Here is an 18,876-nt window from a genome sequence, read left to right as displayed (position 1 = left end):
CAGCCTGTCAACTAAACAGGTAAACCATGCAAGGACTACAAGTTCAACTTTCATGCACCATTTCTGAATAAATTACTTATGGTACCAAAGCAAAATAAACAAGAAAGAAAGAAAGATGACAACTTGAGGCCCAGGAATAGGCAGTACTAATTCAAGAGGATTCAAGGGAGACAGTGGGGCAGCAGACCGACAAGCATAGCGGCTTTCGGCAAAGAGCATGAAGAAGAAGCTGGAAGGTATGAGATACTACAAAGAGTATATTTTCTAGCTACAAATATAAAGGGTAATTACAAACACCAGGAAAAAGAAAAAGGCATACAAGTCAGCTCGCACACAATACAAAAAAACCTGATATGATTTTGAGTAAATAATAAAGAACAAAATGCTTGGGCCATCTGTTGAACAGCATGAGTAAAACGACCCAAAAGGCCAGCTCCTCCTCTATGATTATGCAGTAATCTATACATGGGCATAATATTACAGATGCTATTGACTAATTTTCAGTCTTCAGAACCAACCAATGGAGAGCACAAGAAGGTACAGAGAGAGACACACACACACAATATGGAGCTGAGATATAATCTAATAAATTCAGAAACAGAAGTTTCGTATTTAAAATTACAAAAAAAAACACTAACAAGAACAAAAAGTAAAAAACTGGGAGGATGTGAGTTAAATTCCTCATCTTTTTTCTTAAAATTGATAAGTCAAGAAACAGAAAAATAAAACATTATTTCAAGTTATAGAGGTAAATACCATTAACTCTTACAACAAATTAGATAAAAAAAATTGTTATCTTTTAGAAGGAAAATTACGTACTGTATGAATGACTTGTGCACATTACTCTTTCTAGTAACTTTAAAATGCAGTTTAGAGTTAATCTCATGGTTAAAAAGAATTCCATAAGCCAGAGAAAGTAAACATAGGACCTGGTATCTTGGTCTCCCATTTCTTCGTAGAAAGTACAATGCAACTTCTACTTTTTTCAGAATGTGTATCACACACAAAAATTAGTGAAGGGGTGGTGGATAGTGGGAAGTTTCAGGGGCAGGTTACTGAAAAGAGAGGTTAAAGTCACTGAGGGAAATAATAAAAGCTTAAATCCACAGTTATATATTGTTTTCAGTGATCTGGATAAGGAAAGGAGAAGTCCAATTTCTTGAATGATCAACACTGCAGGTCTCCTCCATGGCCAAAAACATCATGATCAACAGTAACAACGGAAGCAATCTGCAGGATCACTGATGAAAGGGAACAAAGTGAAAGAAGAGAGTGCTAAAAAACTGAGAACTGCTCTCTTGAGAAGGTCAAAGAGTATTACAGAGAGTAAAACACTGAGTAAGCAGAAAAACAAGTTCAGTATTTCAAAAGCCAAACTGTTCTGGAATTCAGGTTAGAGACAAGGAGATGGCACTGAAGTTGAGGTGGTCAAGGCGTGCTAAGACAGGCACAACTAAGAGCAAAACAAAGTCATGCCACAGGCCATGCCCAGTCCTACAAAGAGAAACCTCAGGAATAACAGGAGGATGGTAGGCAGCAGCAAAGAGCAGGATTAGAGGGCAGTATAAGACATACAGCAGGAAGCGTTTTAGAAAAAAACGGAGGACTCGTGGTCTTTTAGAAACAGCCGTGGAGAACATGAAGAATTCCCAGTGGGAACTTAGGAGCTCGGCATGCCGGGCCTTCTGCAGACACACCAGCAACCCCAAGCCCTGGAGGTGTGTATCTGGACCAGCCTCAGTTGGTCACTGGATGCTTTTGCTTCTCAGCTTAATTACAGCCTTTACCATAGGAAGGTATCCTTTTTTCTTCCCTCATTTCAAATTAAGAAATAATTCAATACCTTGGCAACTGAAACACCTAGAGATAAATAATTGAATGCTTACCCCTACTTTCCGTAAGAGATCCCCCACAATGTTTAGTGCTGATATCCTAGCTGAAGGAGTTAGTGGACTGGTACCAAAACCATTTGGTATAGCTAGAAGAAAATAAAACACGTGATTAAACATGCAATTTGGGTTTCGTTGTTATTACAACACAGTATACATTCAATGTAAAAAATCAATATAATATTCCAAACTACAGATAAAGTATAAAGTAGAGATACCATAAATATGTTTAACCATTCTCCAACTGATGGATATTTAGATTATATACAATTTTACATCATTACAAATAATGCTAAAAGGACATATATCTTTAAAACATCCAGATGAGTATTTCTGGAGAGAGTTCTCAAAATAGAACTGATGGGTCAGAGGATATGATATGCCCATTTTTCCACCTTAACAGATGCTGACTGCCAAAATGCTCCCTAAAAAGGTTATGTCAGTATCAGTGATTTGTATGGTGAGGTCCTCAATAATATTAGACATCTATTTTTGCCAATTTGATCGTCACTTTGTTTTAATTTTTATTTCCTTAATAACTAGTCATTTGAATCTCTTCTTGAAATCATCTGCTTATCCTTTGCATTTTTTCTACTGGGTTGTCTTTCTTTTAATCAATCTGCAAGGGCACAATACATTATAGATATTCACCCTTTATTTAACATATGTTGTATTTCTCAGAGTAACATTTATCTTTTAAACTTTGTGTTTTGGGGAGGAAGACTTTGGCTTCTTCACCTCAATATTATAAAAAATGTTCTCCATATTTTCTCCTAATGGTTTCCTAAAATTCTTTTACACTTAAATCATTTAACTCATCAAATATGTACATTTTTTTCCTCCAAATGGGTAGCCAATTGTCCAAGTACCGCTTAGTGAAAAAGATTTATCTCATCTGAAATGGTACTAAAACCATATACTGAATTCCCTAAATATTTCAAGTTCCATTAAATTATTAGTCCACTATGCCAAAAAGATGCTGCTTTAGTTATTAAAGAAAAGACATAACAGCACTGGCTGGTGTGTCTCAGTGGTTAGAGCATCAGCCCCACACTGAAGGGTCCCTGGCCCAGGTTGGAGTGTGTGGCACTTGTGGGAGGCAACCGATCGATGTCTCTCTCTGACATCAATGTTTCCCTCTCTCTTTTTCTCTCTCCACTCCCCCAACCCTTCACTCTCTAAAAAATTAATGAAAAAAATATCCTCGGGTGAAGATTAACAAACAAAAAAAGAAAAAAGAAAAAGACATTACAAACCTTTTGGTGAAGGAAAACTGTTCTCTGTTCCTTTGCCAACAGGAGTAGCTGGCAAAGAAAGTGATGCTTGGACAGCAGAATCCATCTTTTCACAGTCCAGAGTTGGAGAACTGGGAGCCGACTTTCTGGTTACTTCCTGTTGTCTTTCCCGAACTGCTAGTTCTTGTCTTAAATCTGTAAAATGTAGCAAAAGTCGTAATACTCACTAGAGAAAGCAAATACATAACGCAAAGTCACATCTAAAATGCCATAAAGACATTCTTCCTAAATTACTATTTCTCAAATATGAATTTCCTATTTAACAATTATTTCTAGGGGAATAAACATGGCAACCCTACTGTCTAAATGCTCTTTTTTTTAATACTATGTATTTATTTTTAAACTTTTTAAATTGATCTGAGAAAGAGAGAGAAACATCAATTCTTATATGTACCCTGACTGGGGATCAAACCCACAACCTTGGCATATCAGAACGACACTCTAACCAACTGACCTATCCAACCAGGGGTAAATGATCTTTTAGAATTGAAAAATGCTATAACCTAAGAAAAAGGATATCTATGCCCATATGCAAAAAGAAATAGAGTAAAAGGGAACATGTATGCCCGACCAGAGTGGCTTAGTTGGTTGAGTGTCGTCCTAACCACCAAGAGATTCCGGTTTGATTCCCGGTCAGGGCACATACCTGGGTTTCAGGTTCAGTCCCCTGGTCAGGGCGGAAGGAACCAATTGATGTCTCTCTCTCTCTCTCCCCCGCCCCCACTTCCTCTCTCTAAGCATGTCCTCGGGTGAGGATTAAAAACAAAAAACATGTATAACACAAAAATATTCTTTACCAACTCATTTTCTTGTATTTTGAAATGATGTAGTTTGGGGATCACTGCAAAAATCAATTAAGTGCATGTTTATAATTTTAAATGGGCTAATATTGTTCACTAATTGTCACTATGAAATATTTTGTTTTAGAAAGGAAGTAGAATAGTTGTAATTTTTTTTTCGTGCTTTCAAAGTTGAATTTCAATGCAAAATTAATGTCTTCTTCTCCAGTTATGCAACTGACCTTCAGAATACTTGCTTATGTTAATAAAACGATACAAAGTTATCTCACTTCTGGGTACATATCCAAAAGAATTCAAAGCAAGATCTCAAAGACACATTTGCACACCCATGGTCACTGCAGCACCATTCACAATAGGCAAGAGGTAGAAGCGACCCAAGTGTCCAGACACAGATAAATGGATCAAAAAATGTGTGTGGGTGTGTGTATATATATATACATATATATATGGGTATTATTCAGTCTTATAACAAAAGGAAATTCTGTCACAAGTTTCAATATGGATGAAACTTTAGGATATTATGCAAAGTGAAAAAAGCCAGTCACAAAAAGACAAACACTGTGTGATTTCACTTATATGAGGTATCTACAGTAGTCACACTCATAGCTAGCAACAGAAAGTAGAATTGTGATTGCCAGGGGCTGGGGGAAAGGGGAAATAGAAGTTGTTGTTCAATGGGTATAGTTTCAATTTACTAACATAAAAAAAATTCCAGCGATCTCTTGCATGACAATGTGAATATGGTTAACACTATTGAACTGTATATTTAAAAATGGTTAGGATGGTAAATTTTAGCCGTGGCCATTGTGGATCAGTTGGTTGGAGCATACCAAAAAGTCACAGGTTCAATTCCCAGTCAGGGCACATGCCTACACTGTGGGTTCGATTCCTGTCAGGGCACGTTTGGGAAGCAGCCGATCGATGTTTCTCTCTCTCTCCCCTCTCTCTAAGAATCTGTGAACACGTCCTCATGTGAGGATAAAATAAAAAGATGGTAAATTTTATGTGTTTTGACCACAACTGTGAATGAATGAATGAATGAATGAATAAAACATAGAGTTAATATTTTATACATTATATAAATTATGTGAAGTTCTTTAAAAAAAGGCATGAAAAACTATTCTTAGAAACTGAACCAAAAGTTTCACAAGTAGTAATCAAAGAAATACAAGTTTTTAAAAAATGAGATACCAACTTTCAACTTTCAAATTGATTTTTAAATAATTTTTAAATCTATTTTTATTACAATGCTAATTAACAGTGTGAGAAGGACACTCTCAATCACTGCCATAGGGAGTGTAAAATACCAAATATCAAAAAGTAATTCAGCAGTATCTTTTATGACCATTAAAAACATTTATATCCTTTGCCACTTCTAAGAATCTATTCTAAAAAAATTATCAAAGATATTCCTAAATATTAAGTACAAGAATCCTATTCACAGCACTATTTATAGCAAAAAATTACCCACCAATAATAAGGGATCCATCAAATAAATATATCTAATAAATACTATAAACATTATTAAACCCTGTTTTAAAAGATGTTTTAGTAGCATGGATTATATTCACTGTACTAAGGAGTGAAAGAAGGGACAGAAAATATATATGTATATATACCGTGGACCTAATATATATATACTCAGGGAGGGGCAAAAGCAGGTTTACAGTTATGAGTGCAAAACACTGTTAATTACTGTATTATTTTCCATACAAACCACTGTAAACCTACTTTTGCCCACCCTTTTGTGTGTGTGTGTACATACGTGTGTGTATATACACACATACACAAGGTTTTGTTTCAGTTATAAATTTTACCTCTTGCTTCAGTATGTATACTCATGGGAAAGACTGGAAAGAAACACACCAAACTATTAGTGGATTTCTCTCAAGACAAACGGATTGGCATTGATTTTTATTCTCTTCTTTGTAATATTTTGCATGCTACCATGCACTTAAAAAAAGGAGGAGGAGGAAAGGAGAATTTTAAAGGAAAAATACATATTCATTATATGTATAATATATAAACAGCAATGTGTACACATATGTTATTATGTGCATAACAAAGGTATTTAGGTAGAAGGAAAAAACCCAAAATAAGCAAGCAGTATATGCACAGTGGTAGTGACTAAGGCTTTGAAAAACAGACCAGGGTTTGAATCCCAACTGACAAGCTGTAAGACTTTGGACAAAATTCAAAATTCTCTGTGCCTATTTTATGGCCTATAAAATAGTGATGGTAAGACCTGCCTCCTAGAGATGATGATGGAGGTATTAAGTAAGTTAACAGATTAAAAGTACTTAGCATAGTGTATGACAAAGTATACAAATGTATAGCTTTAACAAGTTGGTCCTGAAGTTAGCTGAGAACTCTGGCTCAGGGGTAGTAAGGTTTCGGTTAGGTTATAAATTTTACCTCTTGCTTCATCCTTTAACCTCTGAACAGAGACCAACAAAGATTCCTTTTCATCAAGTTCACTTTCTAAAAATGCATTTCGTTCAATGGCCTGATTTAGCCTTTGTTCAAAGTCTTCCAGTGAAACTATTGTTGCCCTAAAAAAAAATTAGAATCCATGAATTAAATAAATAGTGTACAAATAGGTAATACAAAAGGAAACTGTCAGTTGATATCATATCATTTCCTGACCTAAAAAGCGTGTCCCAGTTGAAAGAATGATCTCACCCCTCTGATCTCTGGTGGCATTTAGTGTCTCTATTATCATTTAGAGCCATTAAATATATTCTTTTCTCTTAAATTCCCATCTAAATTCCTTAAAATTCCTTAAAGGAAAGCCACTTATTATACAATTTATATCTCCCCACTGGATTTTAAATGCAATACAATCAAGTTTACATATTTTCAGGAAAACTTTTCAATAGTTTTCAAGAACGTAAAAATTAAGAATTTGTTTAAAACACAAAGTCCCAGGTCTCACTCCATTTACATTCTTCCTACCAATCCTTTCTTCTTCCTGCATTTCTCATCTTACTTTATTCAACAAACATTAACATGTACCTACTATGTTTCCACTATCTGCTATGTGCTACCTGCTATAGATATAAAGTTCCTTAACTTCGTCCGAACTCATAATGCCATGTCCAATTGTATCAAGCCCTGTCAACTGTCAAAATCTCTCTCAACTCCATTTGCTCTCCTTCAGTCTTCTGCCCATGCGTAATTCTCCATCCATCACCTGGATTCCTCCTAAATGGTCTTTACATCTCCTCCTCTCTATTCCAATTCCTCAGTATTATCTTCTGAAACCAGAGGCTGAAATTACTCCTTTGTTTAAAAAATTATTAAAGAGACCCCCCACTGCCTATAGAATGACTATCAAACATTGCACACAAGGTTCTTCACAGCCTGGCCTCAACCACCTTCTAGTCTCATCTTGTTCAGCCATGTCTCTATACATTTCAATCAAAATGAAATATTAATACCTCACACGCTTTCCTGCCTCTCTGCCTTTGCATCTCTCTCTTCCCCTGGTTAATTTCTGTTTCTCCTGGTAGGTTCTGCTTCCCCAATCTCTCCAGGGTTACTTTAGCTGCTCCCTGTTCTATGCCCTGGAGCAACTTGTACACTCTTTTTACTAGAGTATTTATCATATGAAATGTTCACATCTGTTACACCCACAGTCAGTAGCTAGTTTATCTTTGTAACCTCAACTCTAGCATCCTATCGGGCATTTAAGAGTCACTCAACTATTAAGGAAAGAAAAACCAGGTAATAAAGTAATAGGAATGAAGTAAGAGGAATTAAATTTGGAATGGTTAAGAAACAACTAATTTACAGATATATGAAAGCTTGGCAATAGTAATAGCAAGCAACTATAGGTTATTAAGCAAAATCATAATGAAAGCAATATATTGATAAAATTCATCGGTTAGTCCTAAAACAGAAGAGAATTTAAAAAGGTAAAAATTTAAAGACAAATTAGCTAGGAAATAACTGCAGAATTCAGGTTTAAGATGTGAGGATCTACAAAAAGTGTGGTGGTACTGATGACAGAGAGGGAAAGATAGAGGAATGAATGAGACATATTTTAATGAAAAGCCAACAGGAACAACAATGGTACATGAGAAAAGGAAAAAAGAAAAATGGGGGGAAAAAAGCTTAGAAGGGCAATATCTAGGGAGATAAGGGTTTGGGGTTAGTTTCAATGCGTTGAGTACCAAAAAGAAGTGTTCTGGGATTAAGATCTAGGTGATAGGTTGAACCTAAAGACATACATCACTGACTAATCACTGATTGCCAACTTTGGTTATTCTAACAAAATACACATCATTCACCTTTTTGCTCGCTCTAGGTCGTCATTGGCTTGCTCCAGCTCTCTCACATACTTATGCAATTGCTCCTTAATGGCCCGAGTCTGACTTAAATCATCTTCTAATACTGAGACCTGCTTGTAGCTCTGTGCATACTGATGTTCTAGTTTCTCCTAAAGGCATGGGTATAGGAAAAAAGTGTTGTTAATGTACAGTTTTCTTTAATAAATGAGGAAATCCAAGTTAAAGGGGAGGGAAAATCCAAGGAATTCACCCACAATCCAAGTTGATGGTACCCCTTCTCCTTTCCACGATACTTAAAAACAATGATACGTTCATTCCAAATGCCTTAGCTCACACAAAGGTTAAATAGTGAACCACTTTCTTCTCAGAAATCTAATAATGCTCTCTCTGAAAAGAAGTAAAATAATGAAACCATTGCCTCAAAAACCCCAAAAATGGTGGGGGAACTTCTGGGTTCTCAGGCTAAATACGCTCAGGGTGAGCACAAAAACAGAGACTGACAGAGCTCAAATTCCCTACCCCTGACCTGCCTACCCCCACCATCCCCAAACCCACCTACTCTCCAGACACTGAAAGTCTCCAAGCATTTGGCTAAGGCGGTGGTTAAGAGCAACAAAAGGAGATAATCCTTTTATTCCTGAAAATTCTTTTTTAGAAGGCAATTTTTAAATCCAAACTAAGCTCCAAAACTATAAACAATAATGAAATAAATGTGTATATTTCATACAAATATAATTTTTAAGTACCACAAAATGAGGCGACATATCAAAACAAATAATCAGGCAACTTCTGAAAATTACAGGAACTACAAAATTATAGCTAGGAACATGATAGCTAAAACACTGACGACTACAGACTTTCTAAGTGAACTCCTAAACTCTAAATCACCTTTCCCTTAGTTCCATAAAAGAAAACAGTTTGTCAAAATTCACTTTAAGCTTATTTTTACATTTTTGTTGCCGGCTGCTCTTAAGCTCCCCTTTAAAAAATACATTTCTCATTTTAATGAAACATAGTACATTAGACACTAGAACTTCTACTGCCACAATTACCTTTAATGCTTCCACTTCATATTTCAGTCTTTGGTTATCAGCTTGCAAGTCTCTGTTTCTTTGTTCAGCCTGTACTAATTGTGCCTCCAACTCTGCTTCTAATTCTCTGCTTCCTTCCTGAAATTCAACCAGCTCATCCCGAGCTTCCTGGAAGCTAATCAAAAACAAAGTGGGAAAGATGAGTTGTAGTTAGTAGGAACCATAAGGATCATCTTGAAGACAATTATATATCAATTCACGAATTTTTGTCTGAATGCTATGCTTTAATAAAATATACTAAATAATAAAGACAATCTGTTTTACTTCTCTCACTCTATATTCAAGGCTCAATGAAAGTTATAAGCCCTAAAAGGACTCACATTTAATATACTCACTGCTAGCTCTTCCTTATTTAATGTATTAATGAAGAAACACATATTACTATACCACAAATTAGTTCAATATTTAGCTAAGTTTTTCAGTATAATTGGTTTCCTTTGTAATTCTATTATTTAATTTTATGCATTTAAAAACATTATTCTGAGAAGGGGTCTACAGACTTCTCCAGCCTATTAAGGCGTCTATGGCACAAAAAACGATTAAGAATGCCTGCCATAGACACATACCTTTTATACCCACTGGCACAACATAACTGGCTTCGGCAACAACAATGAAATAATAATAAAAGGTTTGATAAGGCTTAGAAAACTCTGTTAACCAAAGTAAGAAAATGTATATATATTTTAGAAAAATTCAATTTTAAAAAGAAATTTAAGAAAGTTTTGGTGCTCAAAAGATTATGTAAACGTTCTCCCAACTAATTAAAATAACTGAGATTTTATAAAATGCTCCATACACCCGAAGCTCTTCTCCCCTCCGGCAAAGCTTCTGGATCCAGGCACCGGTAACACTTGCTGAAGAGAACTCAGGTCTGCTATATGAAGCCCTACACAGCCTATCAGAATCTCCAAAAGACTGAAATGATGAGGTAGAATCAATGCACACAGCAGGCCAAAGGTGGCCAATTAGAGTAGTAAGAATAAAAGGAGGTAAACTACCAGGAAAAAAAAAAATCACAAATGACACTAAGTTTTCTTACTATTTTAATAATTTGAGTAATATAAGGATTTATGGCATTTTTGTACTATTTAAATACAAGCAATGCTATGACTATTTCTAGAATCCCAACCCTAAGTCTGAAACTCTAATTTTAGCTTTATGTTTTTAAAAATGCACATGCTAGAGATGGTGTATTCCAAATGCCCTGCCCTATTTTTAGGATGCTTTTCAACATTACCTTTGTTTATACTTTAAGGACAGTTCCTTCCAATAAGCAGTTTCTTCCTTTAAACTTGAAAAATCTGGTATATCTTCACCATCCATGATCAAGAAAGCCTGTGAAATATTAAAAACAAACATAAATTAATAGAGAACCCAGGAATCTAAGTAAAAGATAAAATCTGGGATAACACCAAAACTGCAGTATTTTAGAAGGAGTTAACATGAAAGATTCCAAGAGTGCTTAATTTTTTTTTATTTATTTTTTTAAATATATCTTTGTTGATTTCAGAGAGAGGAAAGGAGAGGGGGGGAGAGAGAGAGAGAAACATCAATGATGAGAGAGTCATTGATCGGCTGCCTCCTGCACGCCCCCGACTGGGGATCGAGCCGGCAACCAGGGCATGTGCCCTGACCGGGAATCGAACCCCGATCGCCTGGATCCTAGGTCAATGCTCAACCACTGAGCCACGCCCGGCCGGGGGAGTGCTTAACTCTTTATTGTAACCCAGGCACATAAATCACCTCACTGCTCCACCCTCAATATTGGGGGCCACCAATATTATGATGAGATCATGATAGGAGAGGAGATCAACAAAATTATTTGATATAAGGCACTTCTGGTCACAGCCCTAGGTTCGGTGAACTGAACCAACAAAATCATCCTGCACACAGGGCTTCAGCAGCTGGCTTAAAGCCAAATGACCTTCTGGGAATCAGGTGACAGAAACAAGCTTATTGTCAGAGCTGATGCTACCGCATGCCCTTCTCTCTTGTAGAATTGCTTCAAACCACCTGCTTGAAACATTCATGCCAGGTGATCATACTAGGAGATCACATACCACATTCCCAATCATTTACTATTATTATATTTCTAAAACCTTCCTGTTAATTATCTTTTAAGTCCAAAAATTTCTTCCATTAAATCCACTAATCCTCCAATTTCAATGTTCTTTCATCTTGGTTCTTCTCCCAAGGTGTTCAGAGAGGGGAGGAAAAAAAATACCTATTTAATTAACCTTGCATTTGGACTGACTACCTAAAGCTTCCAACTGATTGTCAAGGACAAATGAAATACCGAAGACATTGAGTTCCCTCTAGATTCACGCCTAACTTCAAGAAGCAAAAGTTCTGTAACAGTCTAACCTCCTATAACCCCCTCCCCAAGCATCCCACTTTATATTCCAACAATGCTGTTCAAAGTGGTCTCAACACACCATTCTGTTTCGGTTCTGGATGTTTTCTCTACCTGGAATGGCTATCCCTTCTTTGTGTATTTGGAAAGCTCCTATTTATACTTTAAAACCTAGCTGTCATCTTTTCCAGAAAGCCTTTCCCGCCCTCACCCAGATAGCACTAAAATCTCCCACACTCTTGGCTACCTCTGTATCCAACACATGCTTTCATGAATATATTTACCACATAGCTTACACTTCTATGTCCTCTTATTAGGCTGTGTATTATTCTTACTTATTTCTACCCCTGCACATGGCTTACAAATACTCAATAATATTGTACTTACTAAATTAAACCAAAATTGATTCAACCTAATCCAAACCAGGCAACAAGAATTCAAGGCCAGCTTTTAAAAGCGAATTCATAAAAACTTGGAGTTGTAGAATGCCACTCATGAAGGTTCAGCAAAAAGTCACAGACAGAACTTCAATTTCAGAGTGGGTATACACCAAAGAAGTACAAGGGTAGTTTCCGGTTGAGTAAAATTAACATGTAGCTTCATTCCTTTGTGGCTCACTGCAATTTTTTCTGTATTAGTCAAGTCTCTCCCGACCACACCATCTATTATTACTTTTGACATCTGTTAGTCAATCTTCCAATTATTTTAAATTACCAATCAGCCTTAGTTTTTGAAAAGAGATGGATCCCTTCTATAAATGCAAAGTATTCCTTGAAGCATAACACCTTGCTTACAGAAAGTACAGCATGCTTGCAAATGTTTACTGAGCACCTACTATGTATCAAACATTGTTAAGAACTGGATAAATATTTAGTGCACCAAATGCACCCTCCTCTAATCTGAATAGCCCTGTATTATTCTACTCCTGGAGATATCCTTAAAGTATGATAACATTAAAACGTAAACCCCCACAGAGTTGGGAGTGCTGCTGAAACTGGGTTCCAGGGTTCCAATTCAACCATTAAATCCTCAAGCAACCTGCTTAATGTCTTACAATCTCAGTTTTTTCCATCTAATGAGAATCTGGGCTAGACTTATGTTTCCTCAAGTATGTTTCTGATTAGTAAGTAACACTAACTTTATAACCCTATTCCTGCTAAATCTTATGTGGACTGAACATTGAGAATTTTTCTATAACAGGCTACTTTTACAGCTTGCTTACTGGCTCTTCAAACAGTATTATAATCTACGCCAGAAACCTTTTACTAAAATGACCATCATCTTTTACAATATAAACCAATTAAAAACATTTAACCAGGAAACAGGCAGTAAGAGCAGCACTGCATAGTGGTTAAGAACCTAGATCCCTGCCATGGCCAGTGTCACTTAGGTGCTTGAGTGTTGTCCCAGTCACCAAAGGGTCACAGGTTCGATTCTTGGTCAGGGCATATGCCCGGGTTGTGGGCTGGATCCTCAGTGGGGGACCTATAGGAGGCAGCCAATCAATGTTACTCTCTCCCATCAATGTTTCTCTCTCCCCCCTTCCTCTCTCTCTAAAATCAATCAATAAAAACATTAAAAAAAAAGAACCTAGATCCTGAAGCCAAACTGCCTTGGTTTGAATCAGACTCCACTACTCACTAGTTAACCTTGGGCAAGCAACTTAACCACTCAGTGCCCCATTTCCTCACCTGTAAAATGAGGATAATTAAAATAGGATTGTTAAGAAGATTAAGTGAGTTAATATTTGTACTCTGTACAGAGCTCGACACACAGTAAATGCAGCATAAATTTCATTAAGTTATAAAAAAAACTGGTAGTTCAGGCCCTGGCAGGGTGGGTTGATTGGCTGGAGCATTGTCCCATACACCAAAAGGTTGTGAGTTCGATTCCAGGTCAGGGCACATGCCTAGGCTGAGGGTTTGATCCCCTGTCAGGGTGTGGTATGGGAGGCAACCGATCGGTTTCTCTCTCATATCACGATGTTTCTCCCCCTACTAAGGTGAAGATTAAAAGACAAAAACAAAAAACCTGGTAGCTCAGTAGTGGACCTTTCAAGTCTAATCACAAAATAAATGTGCTTCAGGCTCTCCTGGCATCATGGCTACCGCTTCCCTTGTGTCTACATAGTGTCCAAGCTCTGGCCACACACAGAAGTGCCATCTCCACCATCATCCCTTGCACCTCTCAGCAATTCAAAATGAGGCTGGTGTCATTTCTGGAAGGAAACTTGCCAAGCAAATCTCAAGCAGGAAGTGCAGCAGGAGGTGGAAGAGTGGGTGGCATCAGGCAACAAACAGCCACACCTGAGCTCGGTCCGGTTTGGTGAGAATCCTGCAAGTCATTCCCGTCCTCAACAAAACCAAGGCTGCGGCAGATGTGGGAATCATCAGTGAGACAACTGTAAAACCAGCTTCAATTTCAGAGTAAGAACTGTTGAATTTAATCAATAAACATGATGATTCTGTAGACGGCCTCCTTACTCAGCTGCCTCTTATGAGCACACTGATGAAAGACCTGCAATGCTGTTTCTCCAGACAAGGATGTTGATGGCTTTTGTGTAATTAAGGTAGGGCGGATGTGTTTGTCAGACATGTATTCCATGTTACCGGCTACCCCATGGGGTATATGGGAAATAATCGAGCTAGCATTCCAACCCTAGGGAAGAATATGATTGTAGCTGTTAAGTCAAAAAATGTTGGAATGCCCACTGCAATGGTACTACACACAACTGGGCACATAAACGTCCTGGAGGTGATGTCACTGTTAAAATATCTCGATACACTCCCAAAGAGCAGCTGAAGAAACATACAATTCTTGCAGATACTGTGGTCTCCACTGCAGGCATTCCAAATCTGGTCATGGCAGATATAATCAAGGAAGGAGCAGCCATCATTGTTGTGGGAATAAGTAAATATTCAAGATCCCATCACTGCTAAACTCTAGTTGGTTGGAGATGTTGATTTTGAAGGAGTCCGGAAAAAAGCTGGTGACATCACTCCACTCCCTGGGGGTGTTGATCAAATGACAGGGGTGAGGCTAATGAAGAAACCCATTATTGGTGCAAAAAAGGTGCTGAAGATTGAAGATCTGGAAGTACTGAATTCTAAGTAGCTTGTAGTGGCAACTAATTAACAATTGTGTCTTCTGTATCATGAACAGTACTCCAAGCCAATTCAAGAGGCAAAACAGGCCAACAGAAATGCAGTATTTTCTTATTCTACTGACATGGTTTTAAATGATGCTTTGTGTTTTTTGAAAGCTTAAATGGTGGGTGTTTGCACACATAGGTCTGCAGCACCTTACCAGGGAGCACACATTATTACACTGGGTCATGTGATCCAGCCATAAGCGAAACCATTAACCTAGTTATTAACATGGGGGACAGTGTCACATTGAGAATGGCTGCCTAACTTTGTCAGACCACTTCAGTTACACTGCCTTTCCTAAGACTGCATCTCCCAAGTGCTATCCCAGTAAGAGTTGATATTCACTTTAGGTTCCAAACCTTTTGGTGAAACCAAAGGAAAAATGTTGCTAGAGGAAATTAGGGAAAAGGTAAAAAGGAAGAAATCATGGTAATTGGGTAGAAAAAAATCTACCAGTTTTATAGGTTTTGACTGAAAGCTACATGTTAACAGTATCCTGAGCTATTTTATAGCTTAGTCAGTCATTGGGAAAACTTCTAGGTTTGTTCCATGTGCTACTAGCCCTTGTTTTCTGTGTTACCATTTATGAGGTCTCTCCACTAGGACTGAAAGGCTTCTTTAATAAATAATTCATGGGTATTGTCATATTTGGTTTTTCCTATATTCTTAAACTTCAATGTTAAATTTTTGTACTGTTGGGGGTGTCTATATGGTTTCTGTGGTAGATCTTGAAACCTATTTTTTGAAAAACAAAACTTGGGCAGCTTGTGTATGTATGCAACTTACTTTTCCACCCAAGAATTGTCAGCAGCTGCCTGCTTTTCTCTGATACACCTGTTGGCTTTCCCCAATAGGTTTTTGAAAGCTTAAGTTAATACTGAATTTAATCAAACTTTCTGATTAAAGGATTTGTGGGGGGGTTTTGTTTTGTTTTAATAAAGCACTTCTGATTGGAAAAAAGTAAATGTTTCAGAACTTATAGCATACAAATGATCCCTTAAAATTAATCACTTCCAGAAGTTATATGCATATTCCAGTGATACCACCATTACTGAAAACTCTTCTAAAACCTTTTCTGGAATAGTCTTAAAGAGCCAGATTAAAAATTAACAAAAAAGTCCTCTGTGGTCCCACCTCATTTTTACTGCTTAACTGGTATTATCCAGCTTTATTATTCCAGTTGTATACATCGGACTTACTCATTCCAAACTGAATTTTTTTTACAAGTAACACCAGTTTGCTACTCCTGTAGATATTCAAAAGACCTTTGCAGGGGCTGCAAAGACAGTCTGTTCAGTTTGCTTCAGGTTACAGTGTTATTTGAAACTCTGTAACTAGAGATATTAAGGCTATACAAAGTTAGCCAGTATAGAAAACTATACCACTAAAAAAAAAAGTTTCAACAATGCATTTATAATCTCCTGAAGCTAAAATGCAGATAATTATGTTCTCTCCTCTGCTACCCAAATCGTCCCTCAATACCATGTCTCATATGGATGGAGTTATGAATCTCTAAAGCATCACAACTTTTACATGGGACAGTATCATACTGTACATGACCTTCAGGTATCTAGCAACTGACATATCAACTCATTTGGGTATAAAACTATCTGTCCAAAATGCTATATTTACAAAGAAACTACTCTTTGTGCAATGGTAAGAAAATCCACTTTATATGATAGCATCTTCTTGTTAATAGTTGTAGAATGCAATAGATTAGAAGTTCTTTTGGACCTCACTGTAGGTCCAACCTTTTTCATTTCATGGCACATATAAACTAATTACTAAAATTCTGCAGCACATCAAAAAATATATTTTGCCGAAATGACAAAAAAAATAGGTATAACAGTAGATGGCTACTGTTGTGTTAACTGTTGACCTTTTTTTATTTGACAATCTAAGGGAAAAGAGGTCAGTGCCCTTGACTAAACAGTCAAGTATTGCATTATTAAAAATTCTTGCAGCACACCGGTTGAAAATCCCTGCTGTAGGTAGTAATACGTGTGTTTTTCTTCTACTTCTCCCAAAGGCACATTTACAGAATGTTTAACTTTTCAAAGCTGATCATAAATGTGGTCTCCCTTTTGGTCCTGACTATCAGACTTCTTTTTCCTACCTTATGAAATGCTCAGAAACGTACATCCGGAGTAATTTTAAGCTTTAAGTAACCAAATTTATCTCGACATGGTTTAAAATGAGAATAAGTTTTGCAGTTGTCATGAAAGCAAGATCTAAGTTTTTACTCAGATTTCTACATATTTCTAAGTGTTCATTATCCTACTTCAATTTATTTAATTAAGAGTCAAAACAGAACTAAAAAAAGAACAGTTTTGTTAGAGTTAACAACTTCTAGCTGGACCAAGTCAACCTCTAACCAGGGCTAGCCCAAGGTTTTCTCTATTCCTTACGATCTCCAATTTTAAATGATTTTAATAAAAATCCAGAAGAGATCTTACTCAGCTCCCCTTTACTTCTCTTCAACCCATGACTTCATGCTATATCAACAAGTTCATGCTTTAGCAAAGCCATTATTCTATTTCAAAGTGAATTAAGAACACAATTTATCATACGACGTAACTAGCCAGCAACCCCTGAGCACGTTTCAGAGTAGGATCTTTCTTGTAACTGAGTAGCAATTTCCTACTCTAGGTGAGTCTGCTCAAAAATACTTAAGTCTTCTACTAGATTCTGGTATATTTTTGGCAAGTCAAATTTTCTGCGTTCCTTTCTAGCAGAGAAGGGTATTAAAAAATCCCACCAAAAAAACTCTGTAACTCTGACCCTTAGAAACGTAAATTCTGAACCAAGCGAACCCACTCACAAGTTGGTAGAATCCACAGTATAAAACACTTAATACATCCCACCCCACTCGGGCTCAATTTTCCCATCCGTTAAATGGCGATAACAGAATGAGGCCCAACCACAGGGTGCTGAGGTTCGAGAGAGGCAGCGAGGGGGCTCTAAAATGTGTGCAGGCGCTGGAGCGAGAGACCCTTCACTTCCTTCGCAAAACTGAAAGGGCTACTTCGCCGCTTACCAGCAAAAAAGAGGCGAGCACAAGCCACCCAAGCCCGTTTGACGACACTTCCCTGAACTCTAAGAGGGATGACTGGGAGTCGGGACGGAGAGTCAGTCACGGGAAAGCCGTCGGAGCCCAACGAGGGCCGCTTCCGCGCTCGCCCCGGACGGGAGAAGCGAAGAGAGCTCAATTCAACCCGGCTCCATACTACACTCCCGGCTGAAGGGATGGAGGGGGAAGGGGCGGGGAGAAGGCTGGAGACGCCGCTGCCACTTCAACTGAGCCACTCCTTGAGCCACCAGCGCCCAGGCCCACGGTGCCACGTCCCGGCCTCCGTCCGCCCGCACATCCTCTGGAGGCCGCCGAGCGCGCTCCCCTGCGGGCGCCCCTCGTGGACCACGCCTCGGACCAGGGCGGCCGGGGAGCAGTTAGAGCGGTTGGAACAGTTGCCCCCGGGCCGGCCGCCCCAGAACCCGGCCCGGGTCCGGCCCGGCGGGGCCTCAGACAGCCCCAGGGCCCGGCAGGCTCCCCAGAGACAGGCCTCGGCGCCGCGGGTCCGGACCGGCACCCTCGGAGCGGCCCCGCACGGCAGGCTCACCTCCAACGTATCAAAAACGCATATTCGCCGCCACCCGACCGACGTCTCCGCTCCGCTGGCCTCACCAGGCCCGCCCAGCCGCTCAGCTCCGCTCCCCACTGCAGCCCTGAGCTCCACTCCGCGCACCTCCGCGCCGGCTCCTCCCCGACACGTCAGGGGCTGCCTGGGTGTCCGAGGCCATTCTGTGACGCGCGGGGGCGGGGCTCGGAGCATGCGCGCGAGCTGCCAAGGCGGGGCTGTGGGAAGGATGGCGTCACAGGGGCTGGGTCGGGCCGGCGCGCTGACGTCAGGCTGGCGGCGGCCAGTGCGCAGGCGCCCCCGGCCGCCGAGTCCTGCGGCCGTCGGGCCTTTCGCGTTCCCCGGGACGCTCCGCAGTCCGGAAGCGGCGGC

General features: G+C 38.9%; 1 protein-coding gene and 1 pseudogene across 5 annotated transcripts in view; one reads left to right on the top strand and one right to left on the bottom strand.

The window, feature by feature from the left end:
• NDEL1 (nudE neurodevelopment protein 1 like 1) overlaps window positions 1-18,671 on the bottom strand; it is a 57,151-nt gene extending 38,480 nt beyond the window's left edge. For 2 of the 4 annotated variants that reach the window (XM_081161905.1, XM_081161906.1), the window contains exons 1-7: window positions 18,487-18,634; window positions 10,605-10,702; window positions 9,329-9,482; window positions 8,277-8,425; window positions 6,400-6,536; window positions 3,146-3,319; window positions 1,887-1,978 (exon numbers count right to left, since the gene is read on the bottom strand). In XM_081161905.1, the coding sequence (XP_081018031.1) occupies window positions 1,887-1,978; window positions 3,146-3,319; window positions 6,400-6,536; window positions 8,277-8,425; window positions 9,329-9,482; window positions 10,605-10,690 (792 nt within the window). In that variant the 5' untranslated portion in view covers window positions 10,691-10,702; window positions 18,487-18,634. Of the gene's footprint in view, window positions 1-1,886; window positions 1,979-3,145; window positions 3,320-6,399; window positions 6,537-8,276; window positions 8,426-9,328; window positions 9,483-10,604; window positions 10,703-18,486 lie in introns of all 4 variants that reach the window. The other 2 variants (XM_081161904.1, XM_081161907.1) reach the window with 2 other exon arrangements.
• LOC308568853 (bifunctional methylenetetrahydrofolate dehydrogenase/cyclohydrolase, mitochondrial pseudogene) lies at window positions 12,206-14,834 on the top strand (annotated as a pseudogene). Its single transcript has 2 exons — window positions 12,206-12,262; window positions 13,851-14,834. The product of its transcript is annotated as a bifunctional methylenetetrahydrofolate dehydrogenase/cyclohydrolase, mitochondrial pseudogene (transcript).
• Window positions 18,672-18,876: the final 205 nt, after the last annotated feature.

This window comes from Miniopterus schreibersii (genome assembly GCF_964146895.1).
Source record: "Miniopterus schreibersii genome assembly, chromosome: 16".
Lineage (NCBI taxonomy): Eukaryota > Metazoa > Chordata > Mammalia > Chiroptera > Miniopteridae > Miniopterus > Miniopterus schreibersii.
This window is presented reverse-complemented; position numbering and strand designations above follow the sequence as displayed.